Raw genomic sequence first — 23,723 nt, 5'->3', positions numbered from 1 at the left:
CAACCCCCTCATTTTAAAGATGAGGGAACTGAGGCCCAGAAAAGTGAAATGATTTGCCCAAGATTTCTCAGCCATTTAGTGTCTGAGCTAGTTCTGGTGTTCAAATCTCTTAACTTCTGCAAATCAAGCATAATTCCTTCATATCCATATGTAGTTCTCTCTCTCTGGCCTGCCCACAGCACTACCAAGAAATAGCAACACCAATGACTCCATTTGCTTCTGTTGGTGTGGAGGGGAGGGCATCAATCCATTGGAGTGGTAGTTCTCAATCATTTTTTAAAAATCTACATTATTTGAGAAACATAGTAATATCCATAAATATCCAAATAAACCCCAATAACGCCATCCCACCAATGCATTGATGTTGATGGATTCCAGATGTGGTATTTACTCTATGGCGCTCCCTGCCTCGCCACTCAGTCCCCCGCAGCACTGACCATAGATGCGAAAGGCGTACTCGATCTTCAGGCTGGGGCAAGCCTGCTCACTGAACACAGATGCCATGCCCAGCACATCCTCAAAGGAGAAGACACCGTTGTGGGAGAACACTCTGCAGATTCGGTCTCTGAAAGGGTTGACCTGTGGGTGGGGAGGAGGAGGAGGAAGGTGGGAGGAGTTCTGTCAATGTCAGGTTCATGCCTCCCTGGCCCTCGCTCATCTTCCTGAAGCACAGTGTCCCAAGCTTGAGAAGAAAATAATAGCAACAACATAAATGTTGGAGTAGATGCTGGGTCAATGAGCCAGGACCCTGGGCATGATGGAGGCTACCAGGGATGAAGGACCGTGTTTAACATCACTCAGCTCACTGTCATCTCCTCCTGCATGAGCCTTCCAAGGGTTCATTTTTTGATTGTGTTATTCTTTTTTATGGTTATTAATTTTCTCCATATTATATATAAAATTTGGAAAATACAAAAAAAAGTATAAAGAATGGGATAAAAATTCTTTGTAATCCACTCCCCAGAGTTAGCCACTGTCAACATATTGATGTATAAGTCAAACAGACTCAGATTTAAGTCCTGGCTTCACTATTTACTAGTGAGTGACCTTAGTGCAGACAAATTACATAATCCCCAGAGCCTAAGGTCTCCAATCTACGGGACAGGGCAGGATAATACTATATTTACCTATAGGCTTGTTGTAAGGATTAAACAGGATAGGTTTAATGTCGCACAGTGTCTGATAAATAACACTCAACAAGTGGTAGCTGTTAGTTGTTATATAACTACTATAGATATTATAATTTGCACAGCAGTTTTCATTTTTAAACCAAACTATTGCTCAAATTTGAGTGCCACATGACTAAGGTGATTTTAGAAATCCTGGCTCCTCTAGACTGGGCTGGGGTCACTGATGAGAGGGCCCTTCCTGTGCTGGCACCACAAGGTTCTGAGCACATACCCCAGCCGCTTCTCACCAGCTCGGAGGCAGCTCACTAAGGCCCCTTGCTACTCTCCCTCAGGACCCAGGAATGGGAGGGCTGGGTGGGCTGTGGCGTGGAGGGGTGGGCAGATCTAATGAGAGCTGAAGGCACAGAGTGAGCTTGGAAATCTTTAAAAGTAGCAAGATTGTCTTTGCCCCCTCGCCCTCCCACTTTCTGTGTCCCTAATCCATTGTCACCTGCCAGGACTCCTCCCCAGGTGTGCAGGGGCCCAGCCCTTGCCTGTTCTAAACACACCTCCTGTTGGCAGGCCTCACTCGATCCCAACTTTGCTCTAGTGTTCCACAGTGACCTCTGATCCCTCCCTCCCCACTGACCAAAGTTCTTGGATGCACCTCAGCTAAGAAAGCTGTTTGATTCTGTGAATTCACACAGCAGAGCCGAATGGCAATCGTTCCTCAATCTTTCAAATTTTTAATTAGTGAAGCAAACCTCTGGTTGATTTTTCTGGTCCCCCTTTCACTAACAAAGTATCTCTTCAAGGCTCCAGGATTCATGCAAAAGGGTTAGTTCCTCTGCTTCAAGCACACAATTGCCCTGTCACCTCCCTCGTGGGATTTAAGCCCCAGCCTCTGGGGGCCTATATCCCTGTCTATGACTCCTTAGGGCTGCCCCTGCATCAGCCAACGCTTAGCTCACTGGTTTTGATTTCCCCATTTGGGGCACAGGAAATTTCTCTTTCGTTTCTTTTGAACTCAGCTACATATTAAAATCTATGGTTTAATTTTAATTTAGTATTCTTATGTATTTGAGGTGGGGAAGAAGACATTCTGCATCACCTCAGGTGGCGATGTAATTCTTAAACTTTAGTGAGCATACAAGTTACCTTGTTCAAAACATGACTTGTAAGCTCCCACCCTCAGAGATCCTGTTTTAGAGGGTCTGGGGTATAGCCCCGCATTATGGATTGACTTGTGTCTCCCTCAAATTTTATATGTTGAAGTCCTAACCCCCAGTACCTCAGAACGTGACTTCATTTGGAAATAAGGTCATTTAAATGTAATTAGTTAAGATGAGGGCATATGAAGTAGGGTGGGCCCCGTATCCAATATGACTGGTGTCCTTATAAAAAGGGGAAAAAGATTCTTCCTCACAACCCTCAGAAGGAACCAACCCTGCAGACACCTTGATCTCAGGCTTCCAGCCTCCACAATTGTGAGACAATAAATTTCTGTCATTTAAGCCATATAGTTGTGGGACTTTATTACAGCAACCTTAGCAAACGAATACACCTGGGAATCTGCATTGTACTCAGATCCCCAGGGGACGGGGTTAATCTCATATGTATACATATATATGTTCCAGGAGTGGCCAGGGTCCAGGAGAATCCAGGCGGCCCTGCTAGAACCTCCAAAGAAGCTCCTGCTTTGTCTGCTTCCTCCATCCTTTCACTTCAACATCCCCCAGAAATGCTTGGTTTGACTGCCTCAAATCAACTCTATCTACTGTGATGTGTCCCAGGTCACATGGACCTAGCTAAGTGGCATTACAGATTACTTTGTCAAATTTTAACTACCTTAACTCTCACAGATGGATGGGTGGCTTAACAAGATTTCTGCAAGGGAACCACAATTGAAGATAATGCTTATAATGAGAATACAAGTGAACAACAAGAAAATATCAGGGCACATACCTCTTGTACTTAAAATACGAGTTTTTCTCTATGAGGTAGAAATGATGAGAATCCAGTCAGACAGAATGAGAAGTCCTGGCTTCAATTCTCTTTTCCTGTGCTCAGACAAGTGCAAGACAGATCAACAGGCTCACTGTCTACGCACATATTCAACCAGGCAATGAGATGCCAATCTTCCCTTCCCTGGGCCCTCCCTGATAACTTGGCTTTGCTGGGAGTGACAGGAGGGAGGTGACTGGCAGGAAGCCAATCCGCTCCCCCTGAGACCCGTGTCACGTGACTCTGTTATCTACGCAGGTGCACGTGCACGTGCACACACGTACACATACACACACACACCTTGTCTTATAGAGATGGGGAAGGGGGCAGTTGGTGCGTAGCTGGTGGTAACAAGAATAGCACATAGAACACAACATGGTGAGCACAGATCCAGTTGAAGAGGCAGAGAAAATATTGCTGAAGATGTAGAGAAATAAGCATTAGAACAAATTTCACACTGGAAGGTTTGCTACGTAGTTAAAGAAAAGTACAGATGGATCTAACATGGTTTTCCTGGATTTTGTTTCAATAATGAAATACATGAAGAACCACGTTTCTGTGACCCACTAAAGGAAAGAGATGATATGGACGGAACAGTACGTTACTTCTTTAATAAAAACATCATTTACGGGAAAAATTGAGTGTAATCACTGATGGAGTGGCTGCTCCATGATGAAAAAGGATTCTGGGTAAGAGGGCAGGGATGGTGACACATGTGAAACTAACTTCCTGCAGAATTTCCTGCAGGTGACTGCAATCAAGAAGTCAAGTCCAGGGCCAGCCCCGTGGCATAGCGGTTAAGTGCTCGCGCTCCGCTGCTGGCAGCCCGGGTTCTGATCCGGGCTCACACCGACACACCACTTGTCAGGCCGTGCTGATGCGGCGTCCCATATAAAGTGGAGGAAGATAGGCACAGATGTTAGCCCAGGGCCAGTCTTCCTCAGCAAAAAGAGGAGGATTGGCATGGATGTTAGCTCAGGGCTGATCTTCCTCTCACACACATACACTAAATAAATAAAATATTAAAAAAAAAAAAGTCACGTCCAGCACGTCATGTGCTGCAGGATGCAGTGATGTGGTTAGATTTTTTAGAAAAGAGTTTAAAATATAGTAAAACGTACACAATGATTTGTAATCAGAAGGGAAATGACTATGAAAATCTTTTGAACTACACGGTTCAAAAGAGATAACGGCTGGTTATCTCTTAGCTGAACACTTAAAATAGCCCTCAAACTTAAAGAGGAATTATCCATGTTTCTTACACAAAAAGACAAGCATTCCAAATTTGCTGAGATTTTTATGATGACAAGTGGCTGTTGGCAGTTTGCTACCTTGCAGATAACCACCAAAATATGAACTCAAGTTCTTCTGACTCTTCAAGGTAAAGGTGACTCGTTTTAACAATGAGTGAGAAAGTACTTGCTTTTCCAAAGAAACTCATGCTTTGGAGAGAATATTTTGAAAATGAGCTTCATTGTTGAAAACATGGTGTTACCTATAAAAATGCTTATATCTGCATATCTGAAAATATTAAAAACAGATTTTTCTAATCTCTTTGAAAATCATCCAAATGAAGAGTGTCAGTGGATTTTGAGTCCATTTGTTAAAATTGTAAAAACATTGGGGCAAGCCCCAGTGGCCTAGTGGTTAAATTTGGTGCACTCCACTTTGGTGGCCTGGGTTCAGTTGCCAGGAACAGATCTACATTGCTCTGTTAGCAGCCATGCTGTGCTGGCAGCCCACATACTAAAAAATAGAGGAAGATTGGCATGGATGTTAGCTCAGGGTGAATCTTCCTCAGCCAAAAAAAAAAAAATATATATATATATATATATATATATATATATATATATATATAAACGCAGTGCTTCCCAGTTAGCTTGTAAGAGCCACTGACTGACGTAAGGGAAGACGGACATCTACTAGCTTAATTTCAATAAAAAGCCTTTAATTGGTGGATGAGATTGAAAATGAGTACCATAATTTAATATAGCCAATGATACATCTCTTCTCTTTGGATCAGCTCTGACAGCCACTAAAAATAAACTCAACTAGAACCAGACTTATGAATGGCTCTTTTTCAAAGTGTTAAAGCAAGATTCCAAAGAACAATGAAGCATATCCAACCACATTGCTTTCCCTTACAGTATTGTTATTAATTATAAGCAAACGATAAAATTATGAGGAGGAAATTTTATATAAAATAAAACAGAATTTGTCTTTTTAACATTTTATGTAATCTTTAACTTTCAAATTTTTTATTTTGCTTGTTTATATCTTAACATATTAGTATTGTAGTAAAGGTATATAGTTTATGAATGAATATACACATATTATGGGTACATGCTCCACATTTTTTTATTGCTGGGATTGCATGGTCAAAATGTCTAGGGAGCTCTGATCTAGACTAAATCCTTCATTTCATGGATGTGGAAATGCAGCCCTGAGGGAAGGAGAGTGACTTGCCCAAGGTCGCGCAGCCTAGGACCCAGGTCTCCTGAGTCTGCGGGGCACTGCTTCCACTTTGGCGACTTGTGGCAATTAAACATCAAAGGAGGCAGAGTATGTGACCGCTAAAATGTGAAAAACTTTGGAAGTGGAACCCTGTTAAAATTCTTACTTGTATAGAAAATAACTGTCCCTATGAATGTGAGAAACACTGGAGGAGACGCACAGGAGCAAACGCTGCGGAAGGAGAAGCCAAGAGGAGAATGTACAGGCCACACGGAGCCATGGGGCTTGAGACTGGGGGAGGAACCAGAGGGAGGAGCAGGAGCTGGTGTCCTGAGAGGACGGCAGGGCAAATGTCAGCGCAGGGCGAGGACTGGGTCACCAGAGCTGTGTCTGGGCCCTGAAGGCCAAGGGGCAGCTGGTACAGTTCTCCGTGAGGCCTGGTGGGTGCCTGCCAGGAGAGTGTCCTGGGTCCGTCTCTGTTCCAACAATGGCAGCTTCCCTCTGCCCCAGGCTCCCTGCCTCCTCACTTCCCAGAGGGAGATGCTGGGGCACAGACGTCCCCTATGATGAGGTGTCCTTAGCACATATGTAGCTCCGTGCAAAGGGACCCTGGTGGGGCTTCAGGGAGAGTTTCTAAGAGTCTGGGAGATGCTGCCCCTGTGCCTCTCCCTGCTCTCTGCCCTGAGCTAAGTGCCAGCTCAGCTGGTGTCCTCAGTTCCAGGCCAGCCACCAGCAGACAGAAGAACAGCTGGGAAGAGGCAAGAGAGGGAGCAAGGCTCATTGCTGATCACAGTTCCAGTTTACTCTCTCCCAGATTGTTGTTGCTATTACTTTAACAATCTGAAATCTGAACCAATAAATTTTGGGACCTTTCCAGAGAGTTACAATCTGCATTAAATTTTACACTCATTTAGAAGTCTTCAATCCTCCAGAGGAGGAAAAATATGACAATTGACAAAGCAATGCTTCCATTTCAAGAATAACATGTACCCTAGTGTGAAGGCGTTCGGAACAAGGGAATATAAACATGTCAGTATAGAAATTTACACAGGTAACTCAGTAGTGCAATCTCCATCTATGCCTGATAAAACTAAAGATGAAAATAAATCCTAAATGCTGGGGATTTTTTGGAAACAGAAATGACAGTTTGTTGACAATAAAAAAATTGCAGGCCCTGCCAAAAAACGAAAAGTTTTTTTTCTAAGGTCTTCTGAAAGTTATTGAACAAGAGATTTGATTTGAAGATGAAAGTCAGAGGAAAAATATTTGGGCTTAGCTTAAAAATATCTCCTCACCATTTCTCCAGCTAGCGCATAGTCAAAAAGAGCTTTTTACAGTTGCTGGAAAAAATTCACACAAAAATACGCTAGTGACTCAGTAATGACATCATTGAAGCACTTTGATTTTAAGATCTCCTTTTTAAAAAAAGATCAAACGGTATTATTTCATTCAAAATTTCTCATTGATAATTAAACTTCCTTAATTTTTAAGGCTTGTTATTTTTGAATAATGCTTTATTTTTTTCATTTTGTCTGCTACCAACTCTTATTAAAATGATATGATTCAAGTTTATATTTTTAAACATTTTAAACAGATGTAAAGCATCTGTCAAGGAAAGGAATGGATAGAGGTGTCTGTTGGGAGGGGCACATAAGAGATCAGCCCCTCCTAGGTCTTGAGTGGAGGCCTTAGGTTATGGGATTAGACTCTCACTGAGGGAAGTGCTGCCGGAGAGCCCCCTCATAGCTGTGCAAGATTGGGTGAGCAGATCCTGTGTCTTGGCAGAAGAGGGTAACAAAACCTTTTGTGTTTTAGTGCCATTAAAAACTTTCCTCACATATACCATATTTATGGATTGGAAAGCTCAATATTATTAAGATATTGATTCTTCCCAAATTGATCCATGGAGTCAATGTGATTCCAGTTAAAGTCTTCCAGCTGATGCTTTTGTGGAAATTGACAAGCTGATTCTCAACTTTATGTGGAAATGGCAAAGGGTCAAGAACAGCCAAGGCAATCCTAAGGAAGAGGAACAAGGCTGAAGTACTCATACTACTAGACATCAAGATCTATGCTAAAGCTTTAGTAATCAATTCAGTGTGGTATTGGTGCAAGGGTAGACAAACAGACCAATGGCCATAACAGAGATTCCAGAAACCGACCCCCGCATATATGGCTACCTGATTTATGACAAAACAACATTGCAATAGAGTGGGGGAAAGGAGAGTCTTCAATAAGCGATGTTGGGTTTAGTGGATATCCATATGGGGAAAAAAATGAATCTTGATTCCAACCTCACACCATACACAATAACCAATTCCAGATTGATCCTAGACTAATAATAAAACTTTCAGAAGAAAGCATAGGAGAACTTCTTCATGAACTTGGGGAAAAAATTCTTTAACAATATACGAAAAGCGCTAACCATGAGGGAAAAAAATTAATAAATTAGAGTATATTAAAATTGAGAATTTATGTTGTTCAAAAGATATCACTAAGAGAGTGAAAAGGCAAGCCACAACAATCAATATGTACTTCAACAGGTGAATGGATAAACAAATACTGGTACATCCACATGATGAAATATTTCTCAGCAATAAAAAGGAGCAAACTACTGATTCATGCAACAATGTGGATGATTCTTAAATGTATTTTGCCAAGTAAAAGAAGTCAGATGCAAAAGACTACATATTTTATGAGCTTATTTGTATGACATTCTGGAAAATGCAAAACTATAGGGATGGAAAACAGACGGGTGGTTGCCAGTGGTTGGGAGAGGGGTGTAGTCAAACCAGTGTAGACAGGTGTAGTCAAACCAGTGGTGGTTTGACTACAAAGGAGCCTCACAAGGAAATTTTTAGGGTGATGGAGCTGTTCTGTATGGTGGTACTATGGTGGTGGATCCACACCTCTATGCATCTGTTTAAACCCATAGAACCATACACCACAATGAGTGCACTTTACTGGATGCAAAAAATAAATAAATAAAAATAAAATTAAAACGCAGGACGCTGGTGAACTCAGGATGAAATGCAGACCATGACAAATAAAAGTAACTGTATTACAAATGTATGACATACCCTCACTGAAAGGAGTTGGGAAAGAGGAACTGACCAAGTAACTTTGGAAAATGGTGTTTCTACTGGGTACGATAATTCTAAAGACAAAAAGAACTCTAAACCAACACTGTACTCTAGCTGGTAAATTTCTTTCTCACAGGGGTGGGGTTAGCAATTCTGAAACTACATGGATACTGGGGTTGAACAAATAGGTAAATAAATAACAGATAATGAAAGCCAAGTTTCTCATCATCACAAAAAGAAGTTACAAATAAGCAAGGAGGGGAAGGCTAGATGTGGTGCTGGATTGGTTAGAGACATCAGTATGAACTCATGGGCATCTTAATATAGAGAGATGGAAAGAAACAGAAATAAAGTCTGGTGTGTGGTATACATAGGTTAGTGTACATACATATGTTCTGTAGCTCTGCCCACTAAGTAACTTTACATAGAGAAACCTGGAAACACCACCTTAACTAAACGATCAAGGTTAACATCACCGGTAATAGGTCATGTTGATATCATGTACCCCCTGACATGCAGTGAAGAGGAGGGCACTTCACCTCTGTGGTATTCGTTGAACAAATCCATAACCCCAGTCTAATCAAGAGAACACATCTGACAGATCCAAATTGAGGGGTAGTCTACAAAAACACCTGGCCAGTGCTCTCCAAAAACTCATGAAAGACAAGACTGAGAAACTGTCACAGATTCAAGGAGACTAAGGAGACATGAAGACTGAATGCAATGTGGGATCCTGGAGTAGATACTGGAACAGATAAAGGACATCAGTGGGAAACTGGTAAAATCCAAATAAAGTCTGTCATTTAGCAGTGTTCCACCAATTTTAATTTATTATTAGATTTGATCAATGTATCCTGGTTATTTAAGATATTAACATTAGGGAAACCTGGGTGAAAGGTTTACAGTACCCGCCTTAATAAGTCTCAGAAGGAAGCCTTGAAAGAATTAAACTGATTTCAAGTAACAAAACTGCATCCCAAAACAAGACTCAGTAATATTTAAATGAATACAAGAAATCTAAGCACCTAACAATATAAAATTTACAATGTTCAGTGTCCAATAAAAAATTAGCAGTCATGTAAAAAAGTAGGAAAATAAGACCCACAACCAGAAGAAAAACCAAGTAATAGAAAGAGACCCAGAAATGACACAAATAATAGAATAAGCAGGCACAAACATTAAAACAACTATTATAAATAGACTACATATGTTCAAGAAAGTAGAGGAAAGCATGATGAGAAAAACTATAAACCTGCAGTTCAAGAAACTCAACAGATCCCAAGCAGAAGAAACTTGAAGAAAACCACACCTAGGCACAGCATAATCAAATTACTAAAAACCAGTAATAAAGAGAAAAATCTTTCTTTGGGGGGGGAGGGAGCACATACATATAGAGGAACAAATATAAAAACAACACTAGAGTTCTTGTCTAAAACTAAGCAAGCCAAAGACAATGGAGTCTTTAACTCTGAATGAAAAAAAAAGCCTCTTGTTCTATTTTTCTGTACCTAGCAAAAATATCTCTCAAACCTAAAGGCCAAAGATCTTTTTTTTTCAGACAAAAGCTGAGAAAATTTATCATCAGCAGACCAGAGCTACCAAAAATTTAAAGGAAGTCCTACATGGAGAAGGAAAATACTAGAAGGAAACTTGGATCTACCCAAAGGAAAGAATGCCAGAAATGATAAATATGACAGTAAATATAAAAGATCTTTTTTTCTCATTTTAAATCCTTTTCAAAGAGACAAATCCACATGGATAGCTGGAGATTTCAACACCCCTCTGTCGGTAATTGATAGAACAGTAGACCAAAAAAGTCATTAAGGATATAAAAGACTTGAAAAGACTATCAACTGACGTGACCTACTTGTCATTTTACAGAACACTCCACCCAACACAATAGAATACACATTATTTTCAAGTGCACTTGGAACATGTACCAAGATAGACAACATTCTGGGTTGTAAAGCAGGTCTCAATAAATTTAAGAGGATTTAAATCATACAAAATATGTTCTCTGACCACAACAAAATTAAATTAGAAATCAATAACAGAAAGATATATTGAAAACCCTCAGTCAAAGAAATCACAAGGGAAAGTAGAAAATAATTTGAACTAAATGAAAATGAAAACACAACATATCAAAATTGGTGGTATTCAATGAAAGCAGTGTGTACAAGAAAAGTAACAGCATTAAGTGCTTATATTAGAAAACAAAGAACTTAAATGTTTATTTAAATGAAAAAAAAGGCCTCACCCATTGGTGGGAGTTGGTCACTAGCCCATTCTAACCCTGTGCTCCTGGGCTACTTGCACCTGGGAAGTGACTGCCTCTGAGGAAATGAACAAGCTTGTCATCAGGAGCAGTGGCTTGGAAGCCACGGGTGGATGGAGCTTCTGGGCTGAACTGAGAACAGATGAGCAGGGTGCCCTTTCAGGGAAGGCTTCTCTTCCTTCAACCCCATTGCCCAGGAGGAATTCCTAGTTCTGGGTCTGAACCAAGAGTCACCCTGCAGCACTAGAGTAACTCTACCAGAAGGTGGCAGTGTTGAGTTAGAGTCGTTCAGTCAGTTCTGAAACCCAACATGAATGAGCACCTACTGTGTGCAGGGCGCTCTGTTAGGCTGTGACTATCTGACCAGCAGGTGGCAGGATAAATACTACCACTCTGTTTCACAAAATGAAGAAACTGAAGACCAGAGGAAGAGGACTCAAACCCCTAACTCAACACTCTGTCTACAGTGCTACTCTTGACTCCATCGAGTATTTAATGTTTTCCTTCCAAAATTTCTCAAAATCACATTCCTTCACACACAGAGCAGGCCAGCCATTACCAGGCAGGCATTGAGGCATTACCCTGAGTCCCACGCCCCTGCCAGTTGGCAGTCACTCAGAGAACAAACCAGTGGAGCTGAAGAATGTGGCTTCCTCAGGTAGGGATGAAAGACACAAAGCTCATGACCCGAACTTCAAGTCTTTGCAGCAAATGCATAAGGTGAGTTACTGTACGCCAGGCACTGAACAAGGTCCTGGGGCCCCCCAAGTGATGGTGGTGCCACCTCTGTCCTCCATGAGATTCAGCCTGGGCACTTAAAGAAGTCTCTTCAGAAAGAGTCAGGGTGAGAGAAGTGTCTGAATCAAGCACAAGCAAAGTGAAATGACAAGAGCTAGGACAGGGTAGCATTGCTGGGAGGTAGGACGGACAAAGAGCCCGGGAGGAGAAACCAGCCAGGAGACAGAGACAGAGCAGGGGCCAAGGCCAGATCAGGCAGGGAGCAAGATGTGGTGGCACTCTGGGAGATGCTATGGGGAGAGGACTAGGAAACAAGTGAAGGCCGCAGGGCGTCCCCTGCCTGCTTCACAAGCCCCACCAGCTCTCTCTCCTCCCCGTCCAGGATGCACAGGTTTCACCTGGATGGATAAAAATGTTCTGTAGAGGAGGGCAACGGTGGGGTTTCACCTGGACCCTGAAACCCCTCAAAGGCCCAGATTGGTCCGTATGATCTTCAGCAGGCGGAGAGAAGCCTGACATTTTCATTTCGGGGAGTTGGGGGCGGGGAGCCTCGGGCATGAGAAATTCACTTAGATGAAGGCACTCCCTCTGTTGGCCAGGCCCCCGAGGCATCCTTCCCGCCAGTTGTTTATAAGAAAGGGACAGTCTCTGTGTTTTAAATGTTCCACCTTCCTGAAGTCTAAAAACAGAGAGGCCCGTATGGGAGCTGTCTCCTGGTGACAGATGGGTTGGCAGGGACAGGCTGAGGATGCGTCCTGCCGGCAGCTGGAGGCGGATCGCTAATGGAACAAATAGGGGAGAAAGGCAGTAAAAATGTTAAATATTATTAAACATCCATGGGACCACGTGGCCTGAACCTGGCTCAGACGCACCACACCAGTCTCTCCCCAGATTCCAGGCCTATGGGTACCTGCCACTTCCTGAGGAACCTTTCAGAAGAGCTATCTGCTAGCACAGAGGAGCTCAGGGGACTACAAGCCTGAGTTTTCGGGGGTAGCCCAGGGGCCTGGCATTGTGCTGTGGGAGGCTTGTGGTGGTGAGTGGAAGAGGCAGAGGCTCTGGAGTCAGGCTGACTCTAAGAAGTTAGCATAATAACTTTTTATTTGACGTCTACGAGATTTTGGTATCTTGCAGCTTTTGAAGTTTAACAACCTCAATTTTTCAATAGCACGACTTGCCCAAGCAAAAAAGAAAAAGAAAGAACAAGAAAAGAGAGATAAAAAAAAAAAGGAACCAAAAAGACCAGTTGTCCCATCATTAGTTTATCAACATCTATTACAGGAGATACAAAACTTACCCATTTTATGTGTCTATTCACATTTGTACATTACCATTTTTAACAGCTTAAGATCAACTATGTAGTGTCTAACAACACATTAAACAATTTCAAGTTCCTGAGTAACAAGAATAATCACAAAAACAAGCTGTGTGACCTTGAGCAGATCATTAAGCCTCTCCATTTCCCATCTGTAAAATGGGCAGAATCATAACTTGGCTCATGGGGTTTTATGGGAATGGAATAAGATCATATTTGCAAAACACCTGGTGGCAGGCCCCCAATAAATGTTAGCTACCATTAGTGATCCCCTCCAACTTCACTGTCCTCCTGTCAGCACCAGCAGCACCCCAGGCCCAGAGCTATAAATTTTGAGCTTTAATCAAAATTCGCATTCCTTGACCCCAGCATGGAATTTCTGCGTCAGCACCTCCGGGGTAGGGCCCAAGAATCTATATCTTAACAAGCTGCCCAGGTGGTTTTTATGTAGCCAATCCTTAGACAACACTAAGTGACCTAGTCAAAGTCACAATGCTAATAAATGGCAGAGACATGACATCAGATGCTGCCCCCGCCCCCACCTCCTCCAGGACACAGGCTCCCAGCCAGCAAGGACGCAGCAGGGTGGGGGCTGTGTGGATAAGTGGTGGACAGCAGCCTCCAGCCTCAGCCCAGGGCAAAGGCCCAACCTGAAAACAGTGGTTTTGCACAGACACTTTACAAAGCTTCCTTTTCCTCCCTCTAGCTTCCCTCCCCACCCCCCTCAACCCACGTGGTGCCCTCTCTCTTTTGCGCACTCTCATTGCTCAAGTCAATTCCACTTGTGACAAACTGTCTCTCCTACCAGCATGTCCTTTGTTTTCTCTCCTTCTTCCCTCTTCCAATTTCTGCCAGATTTATTTAGGAAATGTTTCCATTTACTGCCTTAGCCCTTCTGATGAAAACCACTTCTCCCGGAGCACCCAATAAAGTGCCGTTGTTGAATGAATGACTCTTTAGTTCAATCTTATAGCTTTGTTGTTTCATTGAATTACTAGGATAATGAGAAAAAAAATTGCTATTGACACTCGAAAGCAACTGGCATCTGGGGAGGTGGGTCCTGCTAGTGGGAAGACCCCTCTGCTCAGGGAGGCCTGAACGGAGAGACGAGATCTCTGTCCAGTAGAGGAGGGACAAGTGGGAGCCCTGGAGGCCTCCAGGGGGTGGAGGGTGAGGAGGACAGAGGGAAGAAGGAGAAGGGTGGTGGTGGATGCAAATGCTCCAGGATGGGGACCCTTCGTGGGACCCACCTACCCCCTCCCCAGCCTTCAGCGGTTTGGACCTAAATTCATACAGTGCTTGGCATGAGTGGAGTTTTTGTGGAAATCAGTGAAGAGGTCAAGGGTTTTGTTTGGGTAAATATGAAGTGAAGCAGATGTGCAGGACATGGCAGAAGGGACATGGGAGACATAAGAGCCCCTCTTCCTTGTCCTTTACAAGCCCTCTCCCCCACAAAAAAGAACAGAAGAATGGAGGAGGGCTCTGTACTCTCACGGGGATCAGAGGGAAGGTATTTCACAGCCATTTCAACTGGATTTGGGGGGCAGGAAGGCCCCCAGGTGCATTAGGGTCCCCTGATTATTGCAACAGGATTGTTTTCTCTATTTTCATGGTGTTGCACCAGGAGTAGCGTCAACTTGTGGCTCAGGCTGGGATCCTAACAACAGTTTATATGTTTTTCTGTGGAAAATGCAAAGTTGCAAAAGGCCAATACCAGAACCCTTTAAAACACAATCTGTACCTGTGCTTTAAAGGCCGTGTGTGCACAGCAGGAAACTGTGACTAACGTGATGAGGTCACCCGGGGCCGACCAGGCAAGGGACAGTGTAGGGAACTGCCCAGAACAAGATCTCCCTGCTTCTCATGGGCGGCCGGGCTGCACGTTGCCCCACAGCCCTCCTGGTTCCGGCCTGCTGTTTATAAGCAGCCTTCCTGTCTATAAGCAGGAGGGGGTTCTCAGATGGTGTCGGGGCTGCTTTGCAGCTGTTTGGGAACACCCACCCCGGGGTGCCCTGGGAACGTGTTCCCCTGTGAACTCTGTAGGATGTATATCTTTGCCTCAAGACAACAATTTCTCTTTTATCAACACATCTAAGCAACAACAGTTGATCTGTTTCACCCCTCACTTTGAATCAACTGATAGAAACTGAACTGGGCTCACACACGGCCCCTCTGTCACCAATAGCTGCTACTCTCTCTCTCTCTTTCTGTGATGCTCAGTGACTCTTTAGACCGCAAAGTCCAAACCGAAGCAACTCAAAGGTCCTTTACTGTTTCAGTCTCCGATATTTTGGATAACTGGGCTTTTGAAACCCCCAGCTTCCTAATCTTCCCTTCTCCTCTATCCTGGGAACACTGCCCCAACCACAGCCGGCTGCCCTGGACTGCTAAGGGCCAGGCAGCCATGAGGCATCATTATCCAGGCATTTAGTAAGCACCTACTGTTGGCCCAGACCTCTAGGCACCACACCTCATCCATGCTTTCCCTTGGGCCCAAAGAAGACAGGAAGGAAGAAAGGAAACTTGTTCTCGTTAAACACTTACTATAGAGCAGGTACAGTGTCAGCCACATTCACACGGGTCATCCCGTTATTCTTTACAATATTGAAAACAGTAGATATCGGTGAGTTCATTGTATAGATGAAGAAAACCCAGCAGTGGAGAGGTTAAATAACTTAAACAAATAAGAGGAAGGAAGAGCAGGAATTTGATAGCAGGTCTGCCTGACCCTCAAACCTGAGCCCTTTCCACCGAGTGTGTCCCGAGAAGATGCTGCATCAAAACGGAAAAAATGCACACAGAGGAGTCAAGCTCCTGGGTCAGCAGCTGGGTCCAGGCTGAGAGCCAAGGAGCATGCTATGATGGGTGCTGAGGCTGGCTCAAGGAGGACCAATGAGAGAAGTGAAATGTCCTATGAATCCTGGCATTTGAGGGGGTAGCAGGATGCACTGATGCTGGGTCACAGAAGTGATGTGAAATTCTGTACCTAGGTCCACAGAAGCTCCCTCCAAGATGGTACCAGCTGGACAGCAGTGCAGGAGGAGGAGACCTGGGGCTAGGGCTGGCCATAAACTCAGCAGGAGATGTTGAGAGAGCTGACATAGCCCAGGGCTGCAGTGCCAGCATTGCTGAAACCCCTGGCGCATAGCACATCTGGGGAAGCGCTCGCACAATACACTCATGGAGGGTGAAGAAAATGGATTGGACCACAACACACGCACAAGTGCCTATTGAAAAACCACATGCAAAGTCACGTTTATATAGTTATGTCAACTTGGAGAGAGGTCTCTAGTGTTGTGTCACCAGGCTCTATCTTTTATCGTTGACTTGGGTTAAGGATATTCAAGAGCCCAGGGTTTTTATTTTGTGCTTTTATCCCCCCTTGAGGCATAAATTTTTTCCGTGGTGCTACATAGTCAGTATAATTATCATTTTATGGTTGCATAGTTCAAATTCCCAGAGCAGACAGTCCTATCTATCTATGCTTCCAAAGAGAACCTGGAAATCTAAACTAAGAAAATAATTTTTAAAAACAAAGAAAGTAATACATGAGGATGTTTTCCACAAAATTATTTATAGTAGCAAAAAAAAAAACAAAAACCCAAAACTGGAAACAATGTTAATGTCCTGCAATGAGAGGATGGTTTAGGAAATCAGAACTCAGTGCAATTACGCAAACATTAAAATGATAATCACACAGACTATGGAGCAACGTGAAAAAACATTTATTCCTAATGGGAAAAAAATGCACAAAATAAAACTGTATCTCTGTATGTCTACAGTGATGTAGAATAAAGTGTGCCCAGGGAGAAAAGGTGGCCATAGAAAGTGACAACTTCTGTTAGAGTGGTTGGGTGCTAAGGGATTACTTTGTAGAAAATGTATTTTAATGCTGACATACTATTTTAACTATAAATAAAAAGCAAGTTAAAGAAAGTACGCTCCAGAGACAGTTTGCTAAGCAAGCAAACAAACTTTCCTTCCTAGGGGGTTGGAGGCGAGAGCTTCTGCTTCTCTTTTCTGCTTCATTCTCTGGGGGCAAGCGCTGCGCCCCAGGCAGAGCCCAGACCCGGTGAGGCGCTAGTGGGATGCTCTTCTCCTGCAACGCCCGGCAGGAAACGCTCCGTGAGAGTGGAAGTTCAGTGGAAGGTGGCCTGTAGCTCTCTGCCTGTACCTTTCAGATACATTCCAAAATATGTAGCCAAAGGTTGGTAACCAGTGAATAGCGAGCTTTTTCCTGATAATTCCACCGGGTTTTCAAAGCAGTGTTGGCTCCCTTGTGCTGCCGTCCTACCCTCTTGGTTTGCATGACTGGGAAAGCGCAGTTTTCCCCGGCCTCCCTTTGTCCCCCGGGTCCCCGTTGCCTCTTTAAGAAGGGTGGCACTTGAAGATGGAGGCGGGGCCACCTCCACTGCCTGGCCCTGTGGGACAGCCTGCCCTCTCCTGGTGATTCTCTCTCTTCCAGGAGGCCATCTGCCCAGGAGAGACAGAGCAGAAGCAGCTGAGCAGGCAGGGCACCGCTTGTGCAGAGAAGGGACCCGCCCCTGAGCCGGAGCTGTCCCGCCAGCTGTTCTCCCTGACTACCCCCTGAAGGGGGCACGGCTTGAGTCCTGTGGTCACTCATGGGGTGAGGGACAAGGGAGGGGCTCTGGATCTACAGGAGCCAGGAGGCAGGATGCCATAGGTGCTTGCAGTCACCTCTGAAGATAACTCATTTCTGATCTTTGCTTTTTCTGCTGCCTGAGAAGAGGTGTCGGTCACAGCATTTGCTTCAGTTCCCCCAGATACTGGGCTGACCTCTGGGAGCACATCCCTCTGGCATTGGGCCTCAGGCAGAAAGGGGAGGCAGGTGACTCCTCTCCCAGAGGCTGGCTGGGGCTCAGGACACAGGGACTTTCAGCAGATGGAAAGACACTGACCATCTCTGCTCCTGGTCTCTGTTTCAGCTTCCTGGGCAAGTGGGACATCGCCACCCGAAGCCTGATCCCCCTGCACTGCATTCCGGCCAGCTCATGCTGGGAGGCCTCCAGGGACAGGGAGCTCGCTGTCTCCTGAATGAGCCTAGTCTTGCTTCAAGAGTGCTATCTGTTTAGGAATTTTAGCCTGAAGGCCAACTGAAACCAACCCCACCTCACTTCTTCCACTCACCTTCCACTTCCTCCACACACCAGCAAACATGTAAAGAGGGTTACGTCCTCCCAAGTCTTTCTTCAGGTGGAACACCCCCATTTCTTAGCCTCCTGCCTTCCCCCCCCCGTGGATAGCCTGGGGGCTTTCCAGGGACCCTGCCCCTTTGCCTCTAAGCCCCTGGTGTGAGGGTGATGCTCACACCTACAGACTCCCCATGTGGTCCCACCACTCAGAGGGGCACAGCCATTCCCTCCCTCCAGATACTATTCCTCTGGGAGTGCTGCTGCAAATCCCATTCACCTTCCTGGAGCATTTCAGCATTTTCACATCCATCCTCTCATGTCGTTTGCATAAAAACCCTCTGAGGAAGGCAGGGCTGCTGTCATTAGGTCCATTTTTCAAGTGGGGAAAACTGAGGTCATACACAAACTGTGCAAACTCCAGTCCAGGACTTTCAACAACAAGCCTGATGAGCCTGGGAGACTTGAAGGGCTGTGCCCTGGGGGCCTCGTCCAGTGCCCGGAACACAGAAGGGGCCTGTGGCTCTGTTAGGGGCTGAGGCCAGAGCTAAGAGGAAGGGAAGGTCCCCGGCAGTTCCCTCTGTGGTTGGGCCTGTGCTGGGCCTGGCCTGGCCTTCTACGCCTGGATGAATGTGTCCCCACACCCCGGCTGTGTAGAGCGGGGACGGCCTACAGCTCCAGACAGGCGGCACGACGCCTCCCCCACGCTAGCTGCTCAGGCCGCTGGGAAGCCCTTCAGAGCTGCGGGGTGTCTTGTCCCTGTGGAGGCCGCAGCAGGCCCGGGGCCTGCAGAGGGTGGAAAATCCTGGGAACAGAGCCCTGGCCAGCCAGGCCAGCACCTCATTTAGGAGGCCCGAAGCAGGGAGGGGGCGCTTCAGGAACACTGTTGTTTATTTTTCTATTTTTAAAAAGTCTGAGGTCTCTGGGGGCACAAATGAAGTTATCAGAAAAGACGAGTGGAATAAAGCCTCAAGCCAGCAGGCTGAGAAGGGCCTTTGGGACCAGGACTCTTGAAAAGCTGAAATGGGGTTTGTTTATCTTGTACTCTGAGAGTGCGGGACTGCGACCAGGGTGCTGGACAAGCATGTCCCCAAGCCCTCTGCAGCCTGTTCCCTTGGGCCCACTGGGGAATCTGGGTGCGAGTAATAGTTTTAAAAAGATTCCGTCAGCGTCATCTGCAGCCGGGAGGGAGGAGCCTCCACCTCTGGAAGGAAGCCCGGATTCGCTTCTCACCTCAGACACGTGAACCGTTTGCCCAGTGGGCAGAGCCCAGCGGAGCCAGTGCACGCAGGCGCCCAGTCCCAGCCCTGTCACTGGCCGGCTCTGCCGCTGGACAAGCCCTCCGCCTGGGAGCCTACATTTCCTCATCCGGCAATGGGCTGGTCGTTCTTGCTTTGACTCCCAGGTACTTCTCACAGGAGAAGCAATGAGATGACGTGTGCGCCTGGGAGGGCTGGGACACACATGAATCCCGATGCGGCCCTGAAGAGGGGACTTGTCATCCCCATCTTAAAGGCAAGGAGGCCGAGGCTCTGAGGAGTTGATTCAGGGCCACCTGGTTCCAGAGCCCACACTCTTTCCACAGCGCCAAACCGCCTCTTAAGTGCTCCAAGTGAGGGTAATCCATTCTGCTCTTGGGAGCTCGGAGAGAAATCATGAATCATCGGCAGAGCCAATTAAAGGCCTGGGTGGGTTTAGCTGGATGAGAAATACCTCCCAGAAATGAGAAGTGTGGTAAAAAGCAAGGACAGCTGGACTTGTGATCAATGGTCCTGGTGTGATTCTGGTTTGAACTGGAGACAATAACAGTAGCTACTTCCCAGGGTCGATGAGCGGGTCCAATAAGATGCAACGTATGAGGCGGCAGAGGAACGCTCAGGCTCTACCCAAGTGAAAACAAAACCCCTCTCTGGTTCTGCCACGCTCTGCTCCCCACCCCCACCCCCCGCCCCGCAACAACGTGATGTATGGATTGAGCGAATTGTACCCCGGTGAGTAGTGGGGGATGCTACACATCGCCCCCTTCCGAAGGCACCACACACAGGCAGCCGCTTCGGGGCACTGATCTCCCGCCAGGATGCACTGGGGGAGGAGCTGCCCTTGGCCATCCCTCAGGCTCCCTCTACCCCCTTGCCCCAACTTAGAGCCCCAGGTCATCGGGCCTTGCCTTGGGGTCCAGAAAGAAAGTTGAGGCCAAGGAGAAGGAAGGAATTGATCCAAAGCCAGTCAGCTGGCAGAGGGAAAAGCTACCACTAGAACGCCGAGCTCTTCCCCACCTTCCAGGCTTTCCTAACTACCTGTGTGGGAGGCATTATCGCACCCATTTGGAAGATGAGGAAACTGAGGCCCCGAGAAGAGCAGTGACGTGCCGGAGGCGGCTGGTGTAGGTGGCGCAGCCAAGGCTGGAGGCCAGATCCCATCTCTCTGCTGCTGACAGCTCAGCCCAGAGCAGAGACTGCGTCCTGCATCACTGAGCTTTTTCTGAAACCAACCACTTCTTAATTCTTTGGCTGAATGTCTAAATAAGGATTTTTGCCAATTCTGAGCCCTGCTAACTGATGAAGCTGTCAGAAAAAGATCAAATGATGCTTGAAAATGCAGGGAGTGAGCCAGCTGCCAAACTGCCCTCCCAGCTCTGACTCTGCATCAGGGTGTCAGGACTCTCCCCCTGGGGGAGGCGGGGAGGGCTGGAGGCTGAGCCGGCTGCCTCTCATCAGCTGTGGGACTGTGGACTGCTTGCTTACCCTCTTTGATCCCCTGCTTCCCAGCTGTAAGCGAGGATAATAACTCCCTCCTCGCGGTTACTTTGAGGATTCAATGAGATGATGTGTGTGCAACATCCCAGCTCAGTGCCCAGCACAGCACAGATTTCCTGGCAGGCTGGGAGGGTGGGACGGGGTGGCCAGCTGGCCTGAGCCTTGCTGAATGGACCACAGTGGCCACGCCTGCAGCCCTGGGTGAGTGAGAGCTGAGGTCTCTCGTTCCATTTCGGAGGCGCTAGGTCTCTGATCAGCCCCCAGTATTTATCTTGGGAGGGGATGCTCGGAGAGCCAGCTTACTTCTCTCCTATGAGATGAAAGGCTCAGAGTGACCTCAGGCCCTGTGAGGTGGGGCCCCAGGGTGGGAGCCTGGGAGGCTAGGCAGGCCTGCCTCTTTGTTCTCTCCTCTTTTTCAGTGGAACATTTGTTCCAGTCAGAGTCTGGGTACTAGGGGTGGGGCCTGGCTTGGGGCCTTGGGAAGCAGACAATTCCCAGGCCTGCCACAGGAGCCTGGGAGGTTGGGCTCTGGGAGGGGCCCTGCCAAAATGAGCGGGGCCTAAGAACAGGCCTCCTCAATCCACGAGATGCACACGTGGGTCTGCTGCCCAAGGGCAGGCTCGCGAGGGTGTCCCAGCCAGAGATGGGAAAAGCCATTCCCCCCCCAGTCACCAACTGTCCGGGCCACCAGCCCCTTCCATCCTCCTCCCTCCTCCTGCCACACACATGTACACACATACATGGGTCACCTGCGTGGTGACCCTGATTTCACCTTCCTCCAGAAGACGGAGAAATATGGAGAAGAATGAACAGAAGTATTTTTGCAATTGTGTAACTTTGGGTAGAGCTCTTCACTTCTCAGAGACTCGGTTTCCTCATCTGTAGAATGAGGAAATACCACCATGCTTTATAGACCTGCCGTGAGAATCAAATGAAGCTGAGCATGACAAGAGCTGGTAGCCATGAAGCACGTGACAAAAGGCAGTGGACATTTGGAACTGGAAAGTAGAATTGCTACAATCATCCAATCTTTCTTTTTTTTAGCAAGCCACGGAGAATATCTGAGGCTGAGGGAGGGGCTCAGGGCAGCGGCCTAAATACAGCATGAGGATTACCACTGTCCAGCTGTCCTGGCCGGGACGCGGGCGATCAAAGACACGCCCCTCCCGGCCTGCTGCCTTCCCTCCATGCTCGATTCTCTGCCCTCTGGTGATGTGGTGTGCTCAGAGGACGGCCCTGAGCTCACAGGAGCCCAGGTGAATGTGAGGAGCAGGAGGCCACCTCCTCATCAGGGATCAAACCTCAACCGGAGTTTCCTCAGGATGTGGTGGGAGTTCAGAACATGCAGCATGGAAACAGCCTAGGCTGGAATGGAAGGCCCAGGTTCCAATGCTGGCTCAGCCTCTGACCGGCCCTGCGGCCTTGTATGGGTCATGTCCTGTCCGTGGGCCTCGGTGCCTTCATCTGTAAAGGTGCAGTGACATGGTGGCCATGAAAAGGCTCTGACGAAGTGGATCAAAAAATGCACCAGGAAGACTCCCAGAGTCCAGCTACTGCCTCCTCTCCCACCCTGACCTCATCTCACCTTGCACTGGCAGATTCAAAGTCTCTCCAAGTGTGCCATATCCCATGGAAAAGGGGCTCAGGAACTCAAAGGCCTCTGGGGCCCCTTCCAGCCCAGGACTCTGCCAGACGAAGCAGGGCCGTCATTTATAATAGCAGCGTTTTCCTTGGACGGACTGCATACCCCTTGACCCTCTGCTCCCTCAGCTGTCAGTGCGGATCATAACTCAGCCAGCTGAGGCTGCCGGGAGAGTTGACGTCCAGGTGCCTGAGCCCTGAGCCCTGGCCTGGCCCAGCCACAGGGCAGCACCAGGGAGGTCTTTCTGGGACCCTGGGGGAGGGGTGCTGTGCCCAGACTTGCCTGGCTGCCCCAGAAGCCACTTAGCATCCTAAGAAGTGGGCAGGGATGCCGACAGAGCATGGTCAACGGGTATCAGGCTGGGTCTCTCTAGGAGGGACCATGCCCAGGGTAGCCTGGGTGTGTCTGTCTGGGCCCCAGCATTTGGCACTGGGGTCAGAATCTGAGCTCTGCAAAGCCCACATGCTTTGGGATGCTTCTTTTTATTCTTTACCCAGAATTTCATGAGAAAAGGCCTTGTGAGTCCCCAAGCCCTCACTCAGTGCATAGCACACAGTAAATGCATCACAGCTACTTATGGGGTGAAGGGACAAGAACCAGGTGTGAGAACCCCTATTCATCAGACTCCAAAAAAAGTCTCTTACCCACGGGAATTTCCCTCTGATAATCAACAGGACGAGGAGCAACATTTCCCAGGGGTCCTTGGGGAGGGTGGGGGCTCCCAGAGCAGCCTGGCTGGGCTGTGGGGTGGTGTGGGGACAGGAAGGGGAAGTGGATAGCACGGGAGCTCTGAGGACATGAGCCAAGCGCAGCATTTGGGAGGCTGGGAGTAGAGAGCACGAGAGAAGAGTTTGGGGGCAGCTGCTGTCTGTGTGGAAGATTCTGAGACAGCAACAATGAGGAGAGGGTGTTTTTGAAATGTTTTACTGAACATTACCCAGGAATGCAGGTGTTATTCCTGGGTAAAGGTGACAGGTTGAACACTTGTCTCTATTTTCGCTCCCTTCTGACACCCACTGAAACTAAAGGAAGTCTTTAGAGGCATGACCCAGGAAAACAGAGAGAACAGGGGAGAACAAGAACAGCAGCAGTTATACAACGACACACATGGGAAGCAGAGGGACGAGTGGGAACTGACCCATCAGGCCAGAGAGAGTAGGACCCTGAGCCCAAAGCGGGGAAAGCTGATCATCAACC

General features: G+C 47.0%; 1 protein-coding gene across 1 annotated transcript in view; it reads right to left on the bottom strand.

Moving 5' to 3' along the window:
* CIB4 (calcium and integrin binding family member 4) overlaps nt 1-23,723 on the bottom strand; it is a 49,207-nt gene that overhangs the window by 9,840 nt on the left and 15,644 nt on the right. Inside the window, exon 4 of the mRNA XM_058550677.1 lies at nt 438-579. Coding sequence (XP_058406660.1) covers nt 438-579 — 142 coding nt within the window. The remainder of the gene's footprint in view (nt 1-437; nt 580-23,723) is intronic.

This window comes from Diceros bicornis, chromosome 12, assembly GCF_020826845.1.
Source record: "Diceros bicornis minor isolate mBicDic1 chromosome 12, mDicBic1.mat.cur, whole genome shotgun sequence".
Taxonomy (NCBI): domain Eukaryota; kingdom Metazoa; phylum Chordata; class Mammalia; order Perissodactyla; family Rhinocerotidae; genus Diceros; species Diceros bicornis.
The sequence above is the reverse complement of the archived record's forward strand: the minus strand, read 5'-3'. Positions and strand labels throughout refer to the sequence as shown.